General features: G+C 44.2%; 3 protein-coding genes across 5 annotated transcripts; 1 reads left to right on the top strand and 2 right to left on the bottom strand.

Moving 5' to 3' along the window:
* Positions 1-668: 668 nt before the first annotated feature.
* On the bottom strand, positions 669-7,958 carry LOC118283071. Its single transcript, XM_035604730.2, has 2 exons — positions 6,712-7,958; positions 669-5,471 (listed from the first exon to the last, which is right to left on the bottom strand). The coding sequence occupies exons 1-2, from the start codon at positions 6,887-6,889 to the stop codon at positions 4,063-4,065; spliced, it is 1,587 nt and encodes a 528-aa protein (XP_035460623.2). The 5' UTR covers positions 6,890-7,958; the 3' UTR covers positions 669-4,062.
* Positions 7,959-8,109: 151 nt separating this feature from the next.
* On the bottom strand, positions 8,110-13,412 carry ska3 (spindle and kinetochore associated complex subunit 3). 3 transcript variants are annotated; one of them, XM_035604727.2, is made up of 11 exons: positions 13,149-13,412; positions 13,013-13,074; positions 11,985-12,156; positions 11,397-11,847; positions 11,236-11,297; positions 10,386-10,588; positions 10,048-10,254; positions 9,690-9,881; positions 9,243-9,322; positions 9,002-9,129; positions 8,110-8,478 (listed from the first exon to the last, which is right to left on the bottom strand). In XM_035604727.2, the coding sequence occupies exons 1-11, from the start codon at positions 13,270-13,272 to the stop codon at positions 8,321-8,323; spliced, it is 1,839 nt and encodes a 612-aa protein (XP_035460620.2). In that variant the 5' UTR covers positions 13,273-13,412; the 3' UTR covers positions 8,110-8,320. The 3 variants fall into 3 exon arrangements, with proteins under 3 accessions (XP_035460620.2, XP_035460621.2, XP_035460622.2); XM_035604728.2 differs by having other exon boundaries at positions 10,386-10,585; XM_035604729.2 differs by lacking the exon at positions 8,110-8,478 and having other exon boundaries at positions 8,996-9,129; positions 9,695-9,881.
* A 652-nt stretch (positions 13,413-14,064) lies between these two features.
* LOC118283139 lies at positions 14,065-20,151 on the top strand. The gene is made up of 5 exons (XM_035604858.1): positions 14,065-14,100; positions 14,237-14,299; positions 14,457-14,646; positions 16,396-16,599; positions 19,279-20,151. The coding sequence occupies exons 2-5, from the start codon at positions 14,247-14,249 to the stop codon at positions 20,014-20,016; spliced, it is 1,185 nt and encodes a 394-aa protein (XP_035460751.1). The 5' UTR covers positions 14,065-14,100; positions 14,237-14,246; the 3' UTR covers positions 20,017-20,151.
* The last annotated feature ends 95 nt before the right edge of the window (positions 20,152-20,246 follow it).

The following is a 20,246-nucleotide window of genomic DNA, read 5'->3' as shown; positions in this document are numbered from 1 at the left end:
TTCTTATATTTGAGAAGTTAGCTAACAAACACATTTCGATTCAAAAGTTTAAATGATAATATGACTATATAAATAGTTGCCTATTAATGCTCTGTTAATCTCAGCTCATCAATAAGTAATATAAATCAGGTATTGGTTCATCAGGCCGTATCTCTCAAGATTACTCAAGAGCAGATCCAAAATCCCAGGTTTGCAAATTGAATAATAAGGCCATTATGTGTATTACGAGTTTTCATGTGACTATACAAAATATAAGAAATTATTCTAACTGCAGTTTCTGTTTTGCAGGAAATGAGAAAATGTGGTCAAAATCCAGGGTGTAGCAGCTTTTGGCAAAAGGCTGAAGAAGAAAAAAATTCCATCTCTACACATTGTGACTTTTTTGTTTTAAGCAACAGAGTGAGAGGTCTCGCGTTTGCCAGCTCTCTGACCGCACATATTCTGGGCGGGGCTTCCTCCTCCAAATGCATTTCTCCCTCTTTGATAAATGAAGAAAAATATGAGTACATTACTCAGTCGATCCTCCCTGGCTCAGGAGGGAATCTTCTACTAATGAGTCAAAGACCGTGAATCACTGGGAAACAGAAATAAAGAACTATACTGGTGTCAAACACGTGGAAAACTTAAAATACCTGCATGGACATAGACACACTGGAGAGAGAGAAAACTCCTGTGGCATTTCCCCAAAGGTTTAATTTAATCATGTCACAGAGAAACTAAAGAAAGATGAAAACCTGTAGACGTTACAGAACGTGGAGGCACATGCAACTATAACGATAAAGGCAAACAGGATAAGGACAGAAGTGTATAGTGTGAGATAAACAGATATCAGTTTATAACAACAACAACAACAAAACACAAAGACATGAAACGGTTTGTCTCAGAACATGTTTGAATTATCTCAAAGTAGAAGCTTTGTCAATTAAAAGTTAACGAAAATAGAACCAGACATCCCCCTTATATGTAAAATATGAATAACTTCTTTCAGCACAAAATAAAATTCAACATACATTTGTTTATTAAAGGTTCTAGTCATTGTTCTTATAACACTGGTCCCCCATACTGATCCACTACAGGAAGTGGTGACATTTTATGCTTTCACAGGCGACAACAGTAATAAATATGGAAGGAAATAATGAAAAAAAAGATGTCGTACCAATGTCAAAATTCAAAATTATTACTCTTACGGTGTAGCAGCAACTCTTTACAGAGATCAGTGTGTGGCGAGTCAAAAGTTTTACCTGATGCTGATTCATTTGATATTGTGGTTTAGTTTGAAACAAATGGAATACTCAACATTTGCAGTGACAACCATCATGGTTTACCTGGAAAAACAAAAACGCCACCTCCCTCCCCAACAGCAAAAAAAGTTTAACAAACATTATGAGCACGTGAAAACAACACCATGGGCCAAGGAGGAGGACATCCAGGGGGGGAGCTTGAGAACAGAAAAAGGCACGTTCCACGTTTGGGGGGTAACCACAGCATCATGCTTATACGTCTATCTGCACCCAACACTGCTCAGGGACCAGACATCTTCTTCTTTTTTTTTTTTTTTAAAGCCGAGCACCGGGGACGGACGAACACAGTTTAATCTCTGGGAAAATAAAAACCTTTTCTGATTAATTTAGTGCCCCGAGCCAAAGCACAAGAGCCGCTCGGCTGCTGTTAGGCACAACCCCTCAAGTTATAACCATATCCACTTGTCATCACTTTGGAATTTATACACGACTGTTCACGCACATTTAGCTTAGTATCCAAACCAGAAGAGAGTCCCTAAAGCATGTTGTAGGATGCAAAAATAAAGATCTATAGAAAAGGCAGGCTGATTTGTAGCAGCTTCACGAACTAAGGCACCGGCGATGCAGGACAACAGAAGACGCACGGTGATGTTTCGCACGGGTTTTCCTCAAGACTTAGTCAAAACACATTTCACTCTACACGAAAGCCCATATCTCAGCCTAAATGGACAATCTATTTAAAAAACCTCCTAAATGCATTTCATCTGCTGCTGCCGGTGACCTCTCTTGGAAGAAAAGAAACACGCCTCCGGCCTCGTGCCCTGACAGAAAACCTCGTCAGCGGCATGTTCTCACGGTCCGGCGTGGCCACGATCAATTAGAGCAGAACACATTGAACAAAAGCCGACGATGAGAATGAATCCGTCGCGAATCACACGTACATTCTGCGAGTGCCGGAGTTCCGACGCGCTCAGCCGAACAAACTCAATTACACCTCGTCAACAACACTGTACTGTCCCAGCCCCCGGAACGAACGCTGGTTGCCTTTGGGGGAATTTTTTCCCCCAATCACTTGCAATGATACTTTGATTCAGTGTGACGAGAAGAATTGCAGAGGCGTGTAAAAGACTGGCAGCGAGTACACAAACGCCTGCCTGTGCATTTTTTTTTTTACTTTGTGGCGGGCGGCAGAGGCCACATCATGAGTTTGTCCTGCTCTGTGCTATGTGACATTAAAGGGATAGTTCAGCGATTTTTAAGGGGGTTACTTAGTTGCCGCAGTAACACACGGCCAAAGTACACTTGAAAAAAAAGTGCAAATGTCTTTCTGGCGGCAAACTAAAGCAGTGAAAAAAATACGTCCTTTAGCGTACAATTGAACGAATATATTTCTTTTTTAGGTAACATTTTAAAATGTGGCGAAAAAGACGTTTTTCGGTGGTTCATCTCTGAAACAGTAGAGCTCCGACTTTTCACTACTTCCACTTCTCCTCCAAACTCCGTTAAATGACATCGCTGATCACCATCTCCATGAGGTAACATATAAACTATGCATACGTAACTCATACAACCCCACTTCAAAATCACTGAACTATCCCTTTAAAGCTACTAAAGATATTTATGCGAAACGAACCTGGAAACACAGTGAACAAAACTTTTCTTTCCTTCTTCACTAGAAAAATCCTACTTAAGCGCCTTTCAGACTTGAAAATGTCCAGAGCATTGGGTCATTCCGGACATTTTCCGGCGTTCACAACATTTCTGGAACATTCAAGCGAGGGGTTGCTTCTGGGTGAAGGCGAACACTTGCTAGCCGTGAATATTCTGGAGATATTCCTGCTCTGTTCTCACATGGGATCACTCAAACATTCTCTGGAAATCTTTGCAAAGGGGGCAGCCAGGAAAAAAAAAATCAATGGCATTTGCACTAGGTAAGTGAACATCTGCTTCTCCGACATGTGCAGTAAACCAGGAAGAAATTTTCAAAGAACCACTTGAAACGAGCACATAAATTAACACGTGACTCGTCATCCTTGTGTTTAAACTGTGGCTGACTGGCAAAAAAAAAAAAAAAGTGTGAAGTTGCCAAAATATAGCCGATGTATCTTATTGCCCAGTGATTCATCATTAACCCTCATTAACCATGACGTGTTTTTATTCCTGCAAGGTGAAAAGGCAGCTATTGTGTGTGTGTGTGTGTGTCCTTCTTGATTTATAAGCAGAGGAGCAAAATAACAGCCAACAACCCCCCCCCCCCCCTACTTTCTGCAACAGAGGGAGAAAATAATCAGTCAAGTCAGCTGCTGAACTGTTTGCTGGGAGTGACAAAAAGTTGCAGACTCTCACAAACAGGACGGGATTAACGGGATCATTTCCTGCAACCAGCCAATTTGCAGTTTATACACCTCAGTATTTACAAAAGACTCATGTAGACGACTTTTTTTTTACGCACACAGTGCTCATTTGAAGCCTACATAAATAAATAATAATAATTTAAAAAACGCCCTTTTGCAAAGTCTGCAATTCTTTGTCAGTCGCGTTGCGTAACTTTCATGACATCACTATTTAGCAATGTGGATTCTGGATCTTGCAGGGAAGCTCCCATTTCAAAGTACATCCTGCCCTAAGTATCAGTGTGTCACACAAACACTCTCCGAGTGTGAGAATTAAAGTGGATTAGTGTAAACTAACTTTCTGTGGTGGTAGGTTAAGGTAGTTTGTGTTGACACGGGAATGAAGCAGTGGGAGAACATGGAATAAGGTCCAGAGCGGTAAAGGGATTTTCAAGTGCCCGAGGAGCACGAGGCGTTTTCTGTACACGTCACTCCAGTGGAGCGGCGGAGATGCACAGGTTGTTTAAGGCACAAGCAACTTGCACGATCTTGTCGAAGGTGGAGAGGTTCGACGTGCGCTCGGTGGCCGCGGTGAAGGGGCTCTCGACGGGGCCGGTGAGCATGGCGTACCGGCGCTTCACCATGGAGATCACCCTCTCCACGTGCCGCTGCACGCTCGCCGTCTCGGCGGAAGTGTCAGCCGACGACGCCCCCTGCTCAGAGCTCCCGTTCGCCTCTCCTTGGTGGCCGCGAGCGGTTTTTAACAGCGCCCCGCGGGCGGCCACGGAATCGGCGATGTCCAGATTGCGACTCGCCAGCACGACGTCGCCTGGGAGAAGTTTGCACAGAAAGCCGCAGCCCTCTGCCAGGCTCTTGTCGCCCACGTTCCCCGGCACGCCTCGAGACACGAAGGTGACGACTCCTTGCGGCGCCACACCGATCAGGTACTTCAACACATTATAACCCGACTCCACCTCCTGAGAGGTCGGCACCGCCATCGGCTTCTCCTGCTGCTGCTGGTTGGCCGGGGAGGCCGGCTCCTCGAACGGCACCGTGAAGCAGTCTATGATGACGGCGCAGTCGGGGTGGGCGGCGCGCAGGGCCACCGGCAGGTTTTTCCGGAGCTCGGCTCTGGAGGGCCAGAAGACGGCGGTCGGCACCAGCGTGGACGACATGATGTTGACCATGCGGTGCACCGTTCTGGTCACGGTGGCGACCTTCACGCCGAAGCGGTACGCCAGGTCCTGGTTGCGCAGGTCCAGGCGGAGTCGCATCAGCGTCAGCAGCAGCTGCTGGAACTTGGAGAGCTTGACGTTCTTCATCACGTCCATGTGCGGCGCCAGCAGCCACATGACCGTCTCCAGGACAAAGTAGTTCGGTAGGCCGGTGTAGAACTTTACCTTCTCCGCATCGTTCCTCAGGGAGTTCTCAGAGAGGGACATTTTCTCCACAGACTCCCTGAGTGCCTGGTTCTCCTTCTTCAGGGCTCTCAGGAGGTCGTCAAAGTTCACGGCCGCATTGGACAATGGGGCGAACTTTCCCTTCTTGCAGTCACTCACAGATTCATCATCATCATCATCATCATCCTCCTCATCATCATGGTCGTCGTCATCGTCGTCAGTGCTGAGGGAAGAGGATGGACTTTCCTCCACGACGGCCTCCTGCCCTCTCTCCTCCTCGGGACGCTGCTGCTCCTCCTCCCGGCCCCGCTCCCCCCCAACCACTGACCCGCCCTGGCCTTGCAGGAACAACAAGGCGTTGGCCGCCTCCACGCGCGCTTCCTGCTTGATGTCCAGGACCTCCGAGGCACCGGGCTCCTTCATCTCCGGGGACAAGGGAGCAGCCGTGAACACAGACGGAACGTAATCCGGCGAACGCGGATTCTTCACCTGTTTACCTGCGTTTGTGGAAAGACAGGAAGGTGGTGAAAAATCTGAAAAGCAGAACTATCAATTCATGGCACTTCCTCAAAAAACTGTCTACTTCACTCAGAAGAGTTTGAGGACAAACTGTAATGGGCACGAAGCCATGTTTTGTTTTCCTGGCTGAGCTGGTACATTGTCCCATACCCAAAGGATCTGTCTGATTCTTCCTTTGGGCGTCACAATTTAGGGCATGTTAAATTATAATATGTATGATTTTGCACTCAATATTTACAATATATCGATGAAACAGGGAGAAGTGAGACAACAGGTCAGAGACTTTACAGCTTTACTTTACTTTACACACTTTTCTGAAGACTTCACTTTGGGCTCTGGGAATCCGTGACAGGCAGCTTTCATTATTTATGAACATTTTATATACAAAACAACTAATCAATTAATATGCATATTAATAAATAATGAAAATAGTTTCATTTTTTGATTTACTGCACAGGTTATACAGTCTCTTGTCTTAATGAATTTGAGTTTGGCTTGAAGTAAACCTTTAGAATAAAAGTTTTAATACTGATTGATCAATTAATCTTAATATTTAAAGCCCAACAATTGCACATAAGTATAAAATATCACAGAAAACATTTTATTATAAGTTTTTTTTGTTTTGTTTTTTTAGCTAAAATATCTATTTGGTTTCTATAACTGTTTAGCGAACTACTGGCTGATTAAAAATGGATTATGATATAACTTGTGTGAGAAAAAATATTACATCATTGTCTAAATAACACGTGTTACACGTTGTAATTACACCCAACATGCCATTGTTCTCTCTTAAATTTAAGATAAGATAAGCCTTTATTCGTCCCACAATGGGGACATTTACAGAAAAGCAATAGTAGTATGTACGAAATATAACAAAATAATAGCATTAAATAAAAAAAGATAAATGAATACTATGTACAGAGCAGTAGCAACAGTTGCACATGGAGACTAAATATAAATATTACACAGTTGGTTATTGCACTTTGAGTGTATCAGTGAATTGTTTTTACAGTGGTTGAGTCCTGTGTGTGTGATCCATCCATAAATATTCATCTTTAGAAATAATGATTTATGATATAATATCATAAACGTATTCTTAATCTCTCCATCTGTGGGATGTGTGTGTGTACTTTGTGTGTGTAGTGAGTGAATGTGTGTAGTTTGTGTGTGTGTGTGTGTGTGTGTGTGTTGTTTCGGAGTTGCGGTGCCTTCTCGTACCTGAGATGAAGTGAGTGCTACACAGCCGGCTGCCGTCGTTCGGCACCCAGCCCTCCCGGTTCACGGCGGCTATCCAGCGCTGCTTCCGGTCGGGGTCCCGGGGGAAGCGGTAGAACGAGAGGCCGGTGCCGGGGGTCCGTCTGTTCCTGCAGCCCGCCACCACACACGTGTGAACCATCGTCACATCGGCCACGGGGAGGGAGGGAGAGACGCGCCGCTGGTCGTCGGCTTGTTTGACTCCCAAAATGGCGGACGGGCGAGAGGGTGGAGGAAAATAAATAAATAAATAAATATTTATATATATATATATAGCGACGTCATTAACGGTCGTTTGGATCCGACGATCTGATTGGACCGTTTGGAGGTGACGTCACGGGAATGGCGGGGTCTTCCCTCACGCGGGTGAAACGGTGAAAGCTAACGTGGGCAAATACACAGGAGGTGTGGTGGAAATATGATATCAAATATCAAGTGCAGGTGCAGATGGGACGTGGATGAGAGGAACGAACAAAAGAAAAGAGTAGTGGCAGCTGGAGAAAACGTAAAAAAACCCAAAAACGTATTTAGCTGTTAATCAGCTAGCTTAGATGTTCAACTCACATTAGCTTAGCTGGTTAAAATCTATGCTAACACCAACTTTTGGTCCAGGGCCGTAATACATGTTCTGAACTTGGTAACTTAATGAGTCGAGGGGCACAGACAAGCAAAGCCCCCCCCCCCCCCCATCTCTCAACACAAGAGGAAGCCCCCCCCCAGATTGGACAAGACAATTAGCATATTTGTGCTCATTTAGCTTCTCTTACTACTTATGCATTGTGTCTCTCAATGTCATTTTATGTCTTAATTATTCCCTGCAGCTCTTTTGCATCACTTTGTGGTTGTGTCGAGTCTTTGCAGACATTTTGTGATGCTTTTTTGTGTCTTTAATTATTTTGTTTTTTCATCTCACTACTTAGAAACTGTTCATTTTGTGTCTCTGGCCAATTTGACTTTCACTTTATCGTCCTTTTGCCTCTTCATTTCCATTTTTCCCCTAAACACTTTGGACTTTCCAATTCTTCTTCCCGTACACATTTGATAAAAAGTCAAGATTGAATCGTTGATGAAATTTGGGAAATGTGTATCGGGAACATTTACCACTGTGGAATCGGGATAAATCCAGGGGTGAGCTTTGGTAACGTGATAAAAATATATGTGTATGTTTAGACATTAACATAACAATAACCATTAACACGACCATATCGTGATGTAAAGGTTTGTCCTTTTTATGCCTTAATTTATTTCCTCCGCCTAAGACGTAATGATTTTTTTTAATTGACGTTTGTTTGTCTGTCAGCAGGATTAATCAAAAACTACTGAACTGATTAGTCGTCTCTGGAGAACTCGTGGCCACATTACTAGCAGAAAATGTTATGATTTATTATATACAAGTCAGTTTCTAGTCAGATCCGTAAAATGACATTTGACTAGCCTTGCATCAGAACTATTTACAATCTGGATTAAAGTGTTTTTTCGTGCTGCCTAATGATGACGGCATAATAAAGCAGCAGCTCGGATGTCAAGCAGGTTCCTCGTGAGTCTAGATAAGACTACATTTCCCAGCAGCCCGTTAGTTGCGTGTGCTCAGTTTGTACACAGACGTGTTCCTGGCTCCTCTGACGTGCTCCAGCCTCTTGAGCTCAGTCAGACAGAGGATGTACACGGGGGTCTTGGTCCCCACTTTGGTAATCCTCCTCAGCTCCTCCATCTGCAGCTCTGTCTTCTCTCCTGCAGGGGGCGCCACAGAACAGGAACAGATCAGATTGCATCCTACCGCTCGGAAGTTTGAAAAAGAAAATGCTCTTAATGGGTCTGCTTTTATTTTCTCCTGCTTCCTTCCATCCACAATAATATAAACAAACAACTTTAAGCATTACCTGTGGCTCTCTGGTTCATGTACAGTGCTTTGCAAACTTTTTTGGCCCCTTTAGATGTTCAAACTCGTATCTATCATCACGTGATGCCACAGATTGCAAACCTACAGTACAACGACAGCTCCTGCGTACTGACTGGGGTGTTTTCTTACTGTCGAATGACTCGACATCTATTATTTCTGCCCTGCCACGTCAGAACCTTTCTCAGTTTCTACATCAGGTTCGGCTTCTCACTCTCCACATCCAAACTTGTCTCTGTGACGTATCCAGTGACAGATTAATGTACGGGTTAGCCTGGTGAGTGAGCGGTGATGTAGTTTTGTTAAATCTTTAACAAGTCGAACAAGATGTGGAGACAATATCGATGTGGAACCAACCTTCAAACTCCGCAGTGAACTGGTTGATGCTGTGGACAGCCTGGTTGAGGTTGGACAGAGTCATCTGCCTCAGGTAGCTGGGTAAACTCTGGAACTCGCTCTCCGACACCACGGACAGACTCACAGAGCTGGGGCGAGGACATGTTACAGTTAAAGTTTGGATTTAAAAAATTCAGGCAGGAATCATATCAGAGCAGAATAAGTAAAGCAACGAGATGGAGGGAAATAATCATCTTTTTACCTGTTTTTAATCGTTTTGGGTCTGACATTTGGTTGCACGACCGCCACTTCTGTCTTTTTCAACTGGGCCTGGGACACAAGCTGGAAAATAACATGAAATCATAAGAGAAAAAAGAAGGAAACACAATGATGGGAAGTCTGAATTTGACATATAGCATAACAAATTTGGGTTTGATAGCCTGGGTAATACGTAAATCACATTCAAAGTCTTTTTAAAATCTAACAAGCAAACCAAAGATTTTACTCTTTAACCCAAAAATGTTTATTTTTGGAAGAATCCTTTCCTTATAAATTCTTTAAGACCAAAAACATGGGAAAACAAGGAATTTTCCTTTGAAGGTACAGTAGTACAAAAATGTGTCTGTCGTGAATCGGCTAAGACAAAACTATAAGTACGGTTTTCTCAGTTGTGAGATGTGCCCTTAGTCGGAACAAGACGACACTTTACTTTACAGATGTCCTGTGTGACAGAGCTGAGGTCGGGCATCTCCGGGGTGCTGGGATCTTGGTAGTCCATCCTGATGCGGGGTGTCCCCAAGCTGAACTCCTGGGTCGGTCCGTCCAGCTCCAGACTGTGGACAGTCGGCCCCTTGGTCACCTTCTCATATGCACTCGTCTTTTTGGGGATTTTCGCACTTCTCTGGGATGTAAAGAGGTTAATAATAATACATTTCAAAAAGAGGTTCAAGTTTAACTTTGTGGATTTGATCAGTTTGCTTTTTTTGTTGATGTTGATGCTGATGTGTTTAAGTTGTTGCACTTTGATGTATGTGACATTTGGCTGCTAAAACAGAGCTTGATCTTACATTTTGTAGAGAATTTCCCAAAACAGACTCCAGGTTCGGCATCTCTGGCATTGGCTTGTCCTCCGCACTGGTGAAGGACAACTCCGGCAAGTCATACTCCCAGGTGCGCTTGGAGCCGGTCGCTCCGTTACGAGTCGGAAGTTTCAAGGCGTGGCCGTCGTCATCGTCGTCATCCTGCATGTCGACAGGCTCGTGCGGCTGTGCACTCTGCGAACACACATGCAAAAAGCCACAAACTCTGCACATTCAGCTGGTGTGTGTGTGTGTGTGTGTGTGTGTGTGTGTATAATAAGCAAATAAAGAAAGTTAAGAAAATTAAACACACAAACCCTTTATACCTTTTTTGTGCTGACAAGTCGGTTCACGTACGGGGTTTGAAACGTTGGGGCCTCAGGGGTGGTGTGAAGGTGTCCACGGAGACCGGGGGATTCTGGGTCACCGCTGCCCTGCTCGGCTGGGCTGCGGTGACTGTTTGTCTTTTTGATTTTTAACCCCGGGGTACAAAACACAGGCGGCTCTGGGGACTCCAAGTCTGCTGCTGCTGATGGCAATAAGAACAATGAGATGTAGGGTGATGAGCAAAACATGTTTTATGTCAATGCCTTCTGTTTTTGTAATTGTATTAGTATAATTTATAGTTAAATTCTATAATTACAGGTTGTATAAAAATTTGATGCTCTTATGGGACATTTTTGAAAATTGTATTAAGTAATTTTGCAAAAACGATTTATATCAGGGAAACTGCAGAAAAAAACTAGAAACATTTTCTAGTTTAGCATTATTATAACGTGTCAGACTAATACCGCCAAAGCTGGTATCAAAGGTCTGGTCAAAGTAATTAATTTCTATGAACGATAATATATTTTTTCGGAAAAGAACATGTTCATATTTCTAAATGTTATACAATGGAAAAATATCTTTTTTAACCAGATCTCAGATTTTTTGTTGGCACTAGTGTTGGGAAATAACAAACATTATGTATACCTTGTTGTGGAGGTGTTAAAGAAAATAAAGAACTGAGCAGAGGAATTAAATCTTAAGATGCCTGATCAGGAAACTGGTCCTTGATAAAAATGAATTTAAGTAAAAGGAGGAGGAAGAGATTCAGCAAGAGACAGAGAAAACATTGTATAGGAAAAACATAGGTAAAGATCAGTTAAAGTCAAGTTAGTCAAGACAGTTTCATACCTTTTTTAAACAAACCCTCCTTCAGCGACTCTGCTGGTGGCACAGGTTCGTCTAGTGATGGTCTGTTAAAGCAGAGGACACTAAGTATAATGGCTCTAGACTCTTGAGTAACCTCTAAGTCCAGCTCAATAAAGATCATATTGCATATTTTCAAACTCTACCTTTGGGGCTTTTCAATGTTCTTCCGGAGCAGATCCATGGTGAAGTCGTTGTTCAGACACATCGTGTGCTCTGTGATGCCAAAGTCGTGCATCTGAGGGGTCTGAAGGTCGTCGTCGGACATCCGCAGGGCACACTTGGGAGTCAAGGGCATGGGCGGCGGAGCGGGCGTATTGAGTGCGGGGTGAGGGAGGCTCATCTCGGGCATCGGCGGAACCTCGGCGCACCACTCGGCCCCGGCCAGAGTTCTCTTCAGCTGCATCTCGGACAGACCGAAGTCAGACAGCTGTGGGGTTCGCAGTGCGTCGATGACGGGCGGCGGCAACCCAACTGGTGAAGAGGCGCAACCGTCTCCAGCCTCCTCCTGGCTTCCCTCTTCATCTTTTTCTGCCGACTTAGTTTCATTTTCACCTGCTGCTTCGTCTTCGTTCTCAGACTCCTGACCTTTGTTTTCTTTGTGAGAGAAAGCCGCAATAAAATAGTATTTTGAGAACATTGTTGTTTCCTTAAGCGAGTAGTTAAGAACAAGTAGAAGTCAAAAAGTGTGACGGTCTCGATAATCATGCATTACATCTTCAGCCGTTACTCACTGTTTGGTCTCTGGGTGTCTCTGGGCGCTCGGTAACCATATTTTTCCCAGTGTCCCCTCAGAGCGTGGCTGTCCTTCGTGACCTTCTGCTGCATCACCCTGCAGGCGTCGATGAAGCCGCTCACCTCGCTCGCCCGCGTCTTCTGCTGAGCCAGCTGATCCTGGATCTGCCCCTGTGTGAGGACAGAGCAGAGTGTAAAAGTTAACAGGCCCACAGTGTTTAGATAATATTCTTCACAAAACTGACCAGCTACGAAGATGGTGTGTGTTAGAAACAGGCTCAATAATACATTATTAAAAACACCTTTGTGTGTAGTAGACGTAGGAATACATGTAGAAATTCCTTTATGCTTCCATCTGCACTGCAGCCAACAATGTTTTTTAATCAGTCAATCAATAATTTTGTTTTTGTCTTCATTCTAGCTTCCTCAAACATCTCACGATCACATAAATACATAAATATGTAATAGTTCTGTATGTGATCATCTTACATATTAGATTTCTTTTAGGTTTTTCTTTCCTTTTTTGGTGAAGGTGTGTTTCATCTTCACATGTTTTGTCTTTTTTAATACCTGTAGAAAATGTACGTTTGTTAAAATAAGGGGCGTCTTATAATATCTGGGCCAAATGCATTGGCATTACACGGAAATAAAAAATATATGTATGTATGTAAGTATGTACAGTATGTACACATTGATGGACCAGTATCGTCAATATCAATTGTATCAGTCACAGGATCCATTTGACTGTTACTTTTTGTCGATAGACTTATGTAGGATTTTAAATGCAGAATAATTAATAATACGTTTTTCTTTTTTTTTTACATTAACGTATTTCTACTTTAACTTAAGTAAAAGTTCTGAGAACTTCTTCCACCACTGTTATGAACCAGACGACATGAGTAACTGTAGTATTTGATAAAAGTGGCGGTTATTCCCTTTAACGAATCAGCCTGAAAACATCATATCTATGATTTATGATTTATGATTTATGAACAGAGTCTGGTGTAACGTTTCCATCGGGTCGTACCTTCAGATCCCCGACTTCACCGTTCAGTTCGTGGTACGCTCGCATCGCTTTCGCGGTGTTCTCTGAAATAAGAAGGAACTCATATTGACATATCGATCCATATTTTGTTTGTTTGTTTGTGTGTGTCGTCACTCACCGCTGTCATCGTCGTCGTCGTCGTCGTTGCGGTTTTCGAAGGTTTGCTGCAGTTCGGCAGTTTCCGCCTCCAGAGTCACCGCGAGCTTCTTCAGCTTAGAGAAGAACTGCGCCGTCGGGTCCATTTTTATCAGATAAGAGACTATAATTTTCCAGAGAAGTACGAACAATTATGATTTCGTGCCGAGGCCGAACGGGCCGTTTGTTTACTTCCTCTGCGCAGAAATAAGTTTTCAGTTTTGGCGCCTCGGCTTTTCCCGGTTTGAACCGGAAGTTGCTTCTTCTTCTTGTGCTCCGTGTCCAAATTATCTCATCGCGTCTGGCGCCCCCTGTCTTTACAGTCCGAACTGAATAAAGACGAGAGAATGACATTTCATTCAACATTATATTTTATTTGAGCTTATTTTAATCTTCTATCTTTAATATGTGTCAATCATTATTTTGTTATGTGTTTATTTATATTATATACCAACATCTTTTTGCCTTAATGTGTGTAAAACACATTGAATTGGTACATTTACTCAAGTATTGTTTGAGGTACTTGGACTGTACTTGACTTTTTATTTATATACATATCAGATGGAAATACTGTACTTATATTTATTTTTAATTAGTAAGGTTTATATCCAAAAGATGTAATAATATATCCAGCAGTATAATCAGTACATAAGACAGTTAATTGGTTGCTTCTCATTTCCTAAAAAATTAACTGTAAAGTTCATTCAGTTATTCAAGATATGCTTTTTTGGTGTCTCATATCCCCATAGATACCTCTCAACGTTTGTTCTTTAAATTTGCTGCTATCATGCATTATTTTATTCAGTCATCCGGTTCAGAGAGAACAGTAGGTGTGTGTAGTTTTCTTATCAGATACACGGGTTTGTCAAGGAGAGAGTATAAATACATGGACAAACTGTAAAGGTCAGTACAATCCTGTACGCGGTACGACCGAGGTGAGTAACAAAAAAAAAAAGCACTGAGCAGGTTTAAAGTTTGGTATAACGGAAGCGAATATAGATTCACACCAACATCAGTATTTTTTATTATATGTTATTAGGAATGTGGAGTTAACTGTAAATGTCTCTATAGCTCCAGAGCCATGGCGATGTTTGGGAAGGTTTTGGAGCCAGTGGGCTACATGCAAACTGTGAGGTGAGTTTTTTCTCTCAATATGTAGAGCACAAGCCACAACAGTAGCTGGAAGAGAATTTATTTTCCAAACACATTTCCTTCACACATGGCAACCTGTTATTGCTCATATCATCATATTTTCAAAGTAAATCCGGCTTGTGTGTCTTTGTTGCTCAAGGGTCCTGGTCCAGGGCATCTGCTCCTATCTGGGCGGCAGCGCCACAGCCGAGGAGACCGAGTTGACCAAGAAGAACCTGGACCACATCGACCAGGAGCTGGGGTCTTCGGGTCACGGCCTGCTGGAGGACCGGGAGGTCCACCGGCTGGAGGACGACCTGGCGGTGGTCTACTACCAGCTGGGCGCCGTGGTGAGGAAAAAACTGTCTCCCTGAATCTGATACGTGCAGTTGAAATGGAGAACAGCTACTCGACTTGTTTTTTTACTGTGTGGAGGTTAAGAGAAGGTGAAGCAGCCGCTCAACAGTTCAATGTCATGTTTGATTGCTGATTAATCATTTTAAGTACAACATTTTTTACGGTTACATTCCATACAATTGTGAATTTCAATGTGAAATATATAAGGAATATATATTATAGAGAAAACAAACAACATGAAGATCACACGTCTGGCTCGCATTTGATTTTTATTGACACGCCCAGACAATAAATCAGTCAATAAAAAGATGAATTACAGTATTTAATAGGTGAGTATTCTCACCTATTAGAAACAAATGAAATGCATCATTCTAATTTGATGTCTTGACCTTGAATGAAAGCACATTGGAACTTTGGATTCAGGTTTCAGCTCGAGGACTTTATTTCCTCTGATGAAAGACGTGAAATTATGTTTTATAATCCTCTTATTAATAAAAAACCAAAGATGCTGGGATCAGACGCTTCGTTGCCGGTTCGACCTGCAGTTGTCTGAGGTGAAACTTGTCCTTGAACGAGACCAACTTTCTCCACCGTCTCCGCCAAGACGGACGTTTATTAAACTGCAGAACTTGGTAGTTGTACAAACAAGGCTGACAAGGAAAGAGGAACACACACTCCGCTTAAATTTCCCTTCACTGGTGCGTGACTGACTGAACTCATCATGCAGAGTGTATTATGTAAATACGACCAGATGCACGACCGGAGCATCTGTTAAGTTGTGGGCATTAACAGGCTAATGCCTTTTAGTTTCTGTTTAATTATTATTATTTTTAAATGTTAATAGGAACCACCATCCTTTCACTGTTTCGTGTTCCACTGGGGAGAGAAGATAAAAGAATGAATGGGACTCTTCATCAGCATGACGCAGCAAAATGTGTTTCAGTTTTAGAAAAAATGAAAAATATCCTGATAGAATTTGTTTACGTCTTTTTCACGGCACTTCCTCTTTGGCATTCGTCATTTTCAGGTCGTTGCAGCTCTGAAAATAAAAGTTGTATTATTTTTAAAATCACTGACGATGTCCCATGAGCCTCATATTAATAGGCTGTGAGGTTTTTGCATTACATAGGATGCAATTACATAACTCTAAATCGGTGAAAAGAGGCTGAAAGACAAGCCTAATCATCGTCACCCTCACAAGAAACCTGCAGAAGTGAGTGCAAGTGCACCCGAATGAACCAGAATCAAAAAACCTTAACAACCTTTGCACGAGTTTAAAAAACCTCCTCCCACCTCCACCTAGTCTGAGCAGGGAATCAGAGGCGAGGTGTCGGAGATAGTTGAATTGTTCTAGAACTTTTCTTTGTCGCTAAGGAAATCAAGTGACTGCAAAATGACCACAGAGAGACACAAAACGAGGGAGGGAGGCAAAATGAATCTGCAAAATGACGACGAGGAGATTTAAAACAACCACTGAGAGACATAAGATGACAAAACAAGACACAAAATCACTAAGACACGATGCAAAATGTCTAACATGAGACACACCCGGACCACAAGCTGCTGTCTGTGGTCATTTCGTGTCTGGGTGTCTTGTTCCTTTGGGAGTCGGGGGGCCTGGCCGTGCACGTCTGTGTCCAGGGCCCCAACATTGTCTCATAATCTGTCCGCGCAGCAGCTTTATATTCATATTTCTACATTATGTAAAAAAAAAAAAAGCCTCGCACCGCTGCTCGTTCCAGGTCAGGGCCCAGGCGAACTTCACCAAGAAGGAGACGGAGGTGTTCCTGCAGTACGTGCAGGACTACCGCCTGGAGCGGCAGCTGACGGCGCTCTACAGCCGCCTGATGGGCGTGTCCGCGCTGACCGACCAGCCCACCCTGCTGGAGGAGGTCATACTGACGCGCAAGCCCAAACGCTGGGAGCTGAAGGAGTTCTGCGTGAAGGTTGGTGTGGAGAGGTGCAGGAGGGGGAGCAGGGGCCAATGTGGGGGGGGGGGGGGGGGGGGGGGCTCTGTGTTTAACTTAGCTCCCTACAGGGGTCATTAAATTATAATTGTCTCCTTTCTTACAAAGTCATTATACAGAGGCACGCATCCCCGCTTAACAACAGCAGGAGGAAGAAGCCGGGGGGGTGGGAGGCGCAGAGATCTAACATCCTCCTCTAATGAAGGGAAGGAAATATGCTTTAAAAATGGAACTGAAGTGCAGTGATGTCAGCAGGCGTTTCATAAAAATAATGCAAATACACTCACGAAGGATCCCAGAGGAAAAGTTTACAGGCAAATAAAGCACAATGCAGCTGAGCAGGATTAAATATTCAGTTTTTACAGACCAAAGAGATAAATGTGACAGAAAAACATCGAGGTCCTGAGGGGTGGGTGGGGGGGGGGGGGGGGGGGGGGGGGGGGGGGGGTACGCGGGGCTGCATCTATCTTTTTGGTATGAAAATAAACTAAATATTTAATACAGCAGAGCTGTGACCTTCTTGTCTGTCTTTTTCAGCTGAGTTGGCAAGTTCCCTCCCTCTGCCTACACTGTAAAAAATGATAATAAAAAAGGAAATCACTTTTTTTTTTTGATCCACTCACTGACAGAGTGCTGCGGTGGCTGAGCAGGCGCTAAACCTCGAATGAAAAGTATTCTGTGGAGGCAACATTGTATAACTGGGGGTGTAGATGAAATGTCAAAAATCACACATTTGCCCTTTTTTTTGGGACATATGGGATCAAATTGAGCTGCTCTGCTCTGACGTGGAAAAAAAATTAGAGCACAAAGGACAGGATGGTACAATCACTTTTTTTTTGTTTTTTTTTTGGAATCAAAAGTCACTGCATGTCCGTTAGTCCATCTGTCATTCTGTGCCACCCCCTGGGCAAGACACGGCCTGTCACATAACGAGCGTCCACCTCGGACACTGCAGCAGTCGCAGTGTCGCTCGTCGTGTAATAAAATAATGATGCAATCACCTTACACATAGAACTGTATGCATGCCTTTTGTCGGTGATGGGATCGTTTCTGAAGGGCAGCGTAAAAGGCCGTGCAAAGCGTTTGTGCTGTCGAAGCGGCTGTTGTGAGGCCGGAGGGGCGTTTTCAGCTTAGAAACTCAAATCGGTCTTGAGTCGAGGGGCTTTAGGGTGTGAGGGCTGAAGCGGCCTCGGTGGATTAGCCTTTAATGCCGCAGCGGTCGCTGCTTGAAATCCAGTTCTGAAGCAGTGATTTGTCTGGACTTGTCTTTTGCACCGTGACCCCGATTTGCACAAGTGCACAGTAGTAAAGTTCAAAGCCAAAGTGCTTTTTCCACTGAGGCGCGAGGAAATTGTTAAATTTGCCCCCCCACCCCTCCGTCGCGCCGCGGTTCCGAGCGAACCTCGGTGAAATTGTCCAATAAAACAACTCGACGCAACACGGACTTCTGTGTGTGACGAGGACCACGACCTTGTTGAGCAAAGGACCCGCAACTGCTGCTGTTGCTTTAACCTTGAAGAACTTATCGTGCATAAACAGTGTTGCAAGGTGATAAGTTTTATGTGTCGCGTTGACATTGTGTTTCTTTCTCCTTCCGGCACAAGAAAAATCAGGGAAACTCTTTAAGGGGAACGCTTCTAAAACCCTTAACGTCACTCAATGTGCTAAAGCAGCGATCAGTAATCTCCAAATTTCTCCCGGAAATGCTTCGTCATAAACACGTACACCCTGTGAAAAAATCAAATCAGAAATCCTATAGTTATGCACGTTATCTAACATTAAGCGTTTTTCCTGATATAAGTCAGAAAAAGGCTTGACGTCACTCAATGTGCTCAATGTGCGATAACGTCCATAATCATAGGATTTGAGGTTGGGTTTTTTTCACAGGCGTGCGTGTTTATTAAATTTGGTGATTATTGATGGCTGCTTGTTAAGAGTTTTCTCGTTATGTGCTTTACTTGAGTAATACAAAACTAAAATAAGCGCCCACTCCATCTTGAATATGCCCGGTTGATGCAACACGACCGATAGATTCGCAGACACCGACTCTGGCTCTGAAACCTTGGACAACCTTTCTGTCTTTCTTTCTTTGAAATGAGTTTGGGACATCTGCGAGCTTTATTTTTGAAGGAACAGAGGAGCTCGGACAGACAGTCTCAACCAGCCCCCTGTTCTGCCGTAGCAATGAGATTTGGAAACACTATTGAGGTCAGTGCGTTTGCCAGAAAAAAAGGAAAAAAAGAATCCCAGATGGCTTGGTGTATTTACCAAAGACAATATCAGTGTCAGCCACGACTGACTGCAGCTGCTTCGGGCTTGATTTGAATGTTTAAACTACATCAGATTCGTCAAACCAAAATTAGAAAATGTGACTAAAACAGGAGAAAAACATCAATCAAAAAAAAAGAGTTAAATTATGATCTGTATATCAAAAAGGTTTTCCTCAACAGCAGCGAGCGACTATTCTGTTACCATAAAAATGACTTATCTGTTTCCACGCTATAAATTTAGCCAAAAGACAAATGGTTCGTTTCTCTTGAAGGATTTCTGGGTATTCAACACATTCATGTGGTAAAATAACCCATTTCAAAAACTTCCCATGGCCATTTTTTTGAATACTCCTCGTCTCTCATTTCCCCCTCCTCATTACCTCGACAGATAAACTTCGTCCTGGGCACCGGGCTGCTGTGTCTCTTCACGCAGGCCTCCCTGACGGGCCGAGACCAGGCCCTGCTGATGAAGACCTGGTCCGAGCGCATGGGCGCCCTCTACAGGAAGATGAAGAACACGGGCGGCCGCTGCCTGGGCTACTTCCTGGAGCAGGCGGAGGGGGACATCCGCCATCAGCTCGGCGAGGCCGTGCAGGACCGCGCGCCGCCCGAGCAGGCGGCCGCCAGCATCCTGAAGACCCTGGAGAAGAACTACGACTGGCTGCGCTGGGCGGTGATGCTCCACCCGGCCGTGGGCGGCGTGGAGGACGTGCAGGAAGGCGAGGAGACGCGGGAAGAAAAGGAAGGAGCGCAGGAGGAGCAGCAGCCCAACAATTTGCTGTCGGTGGCGTCCGCAGCGCCGATCCCCCACGTGGTGGCGTGCTACCGGGACACGCCCACCTCGCTGGACAAGAGCCGCATCCACCAGCTCATCGTGGACCTGGAGTGGAAGATGCCCAACCCGCCGCCCGAGGTGTACGCCTCCATCGAGGAGGACCCGGGCCGGGCGCGGCGCTACCTGGCCTCGCGCATGCTGGAGAAGCTGCAGGAGGGGCTGGGCGCGGGCGTGGCCGTCCACGTGGTGCCGGGCAGGATGGAGATGAAGTGCAACTTCCCTCAAGCCTCGTACTACCTCTACGAGTACAAACACCGGCTGGCCTCCGGCACCGTGTGCGTGTTCGGGTGAAAGGAAACAACGTGCTGTTTTCGTAATCATGTTACAGTGGCAGCTTTATTATTATTATTTTATTGCTTTAACACTTGACATGAACCTGTCTCGTGTAATATTGCTTCCAATAAATGTCATTGTAGAGAAAAGGAATGATGACAGACATGATTCTTTACCTTCCTTTTAAAGCACGAGTCCAGTTTATAACCGCTCGCGGTCTAATCTAATCTATTGGACGGATTTTTTAA

The sequence above is a fragment of the Scophthalmus maximus genome, chromosome 14, assembly GCF_022379125.1.
Source record: "Scophthalmus maximus strain ysfricsl-2021 chromosome 14, ASM2237912v1, whole genome shotgun sequence".
NCBI classification, from domain to species: Eukaryota; Metazoa; Chordata; class Actinopteri; order Pleuronectiformes; family Scophthalmidae; genus Scophthalmus; species Scophthalmus maximus.
Note: the sequence above shows the minus strand (reverse complement) of the source record. Positions and strands in the feature narration are given on the sequence as shown.

Bases quoted from the DNA above. Each gene is read 5' to 3' on its own strand.
- ska3 (XM_035604727.2), bottom strand. From the start codon at position 13,272: ATGGACCCGACGGCGCAGTTCTTCTCTAAGCTGAAGAAGCTCGCGGTG. The intron at 13,075-13,148 runs GTGAGTGACGAC...TTCTTATTTCAG, and splicing joins CGACGACGACGATGACAGCG to AGAACACCGCGAAAGCGATG. The intron at 11,848-11,984 runs GTGAGTAACGGC...TCTCTCACAAAG, and splicing joins AGACACCCAGAGACCAAACA to AAAACAAAGGTCAGGAGTCT.
- LOC118283139 (XM_035604858.1), top strand. From the start codon at position 14,247: ATGGCGATGTTTGGGAAGGTTTTGGAGCCAGTGGGCTACATGCAAACT. The intron at 14,300-14,456 runs GTGAGTTTTTTC...TTGTTGCTCAAG, and splicing joins GGCTACATGCAAACTGTGAG to GGTCCTGGTCCAGGGCATCT. The intron at 14,647-16,395 runs GTGAGGAAAAAA...TGCTCGTTCCAG, and splicing joins ACTACCAGCTGGGCGCCGTG to GTCAGGGCCCAGGCGAACTT.
- LOC118283071 (XM_035604730.2), bottom strand. From the start codon at position 6,889: ATGGTTCACACGTGTGTGGTGGCGGGCTGCAGGAACAGACGGACCCCC. The intron at 5,472-6,711 runs GTACGAGAAGGC...CCACAAACGCAG, and splicing joins TAGCACTCACTTCATCTCAG to GTAAACAGGTGAAGAATCCG.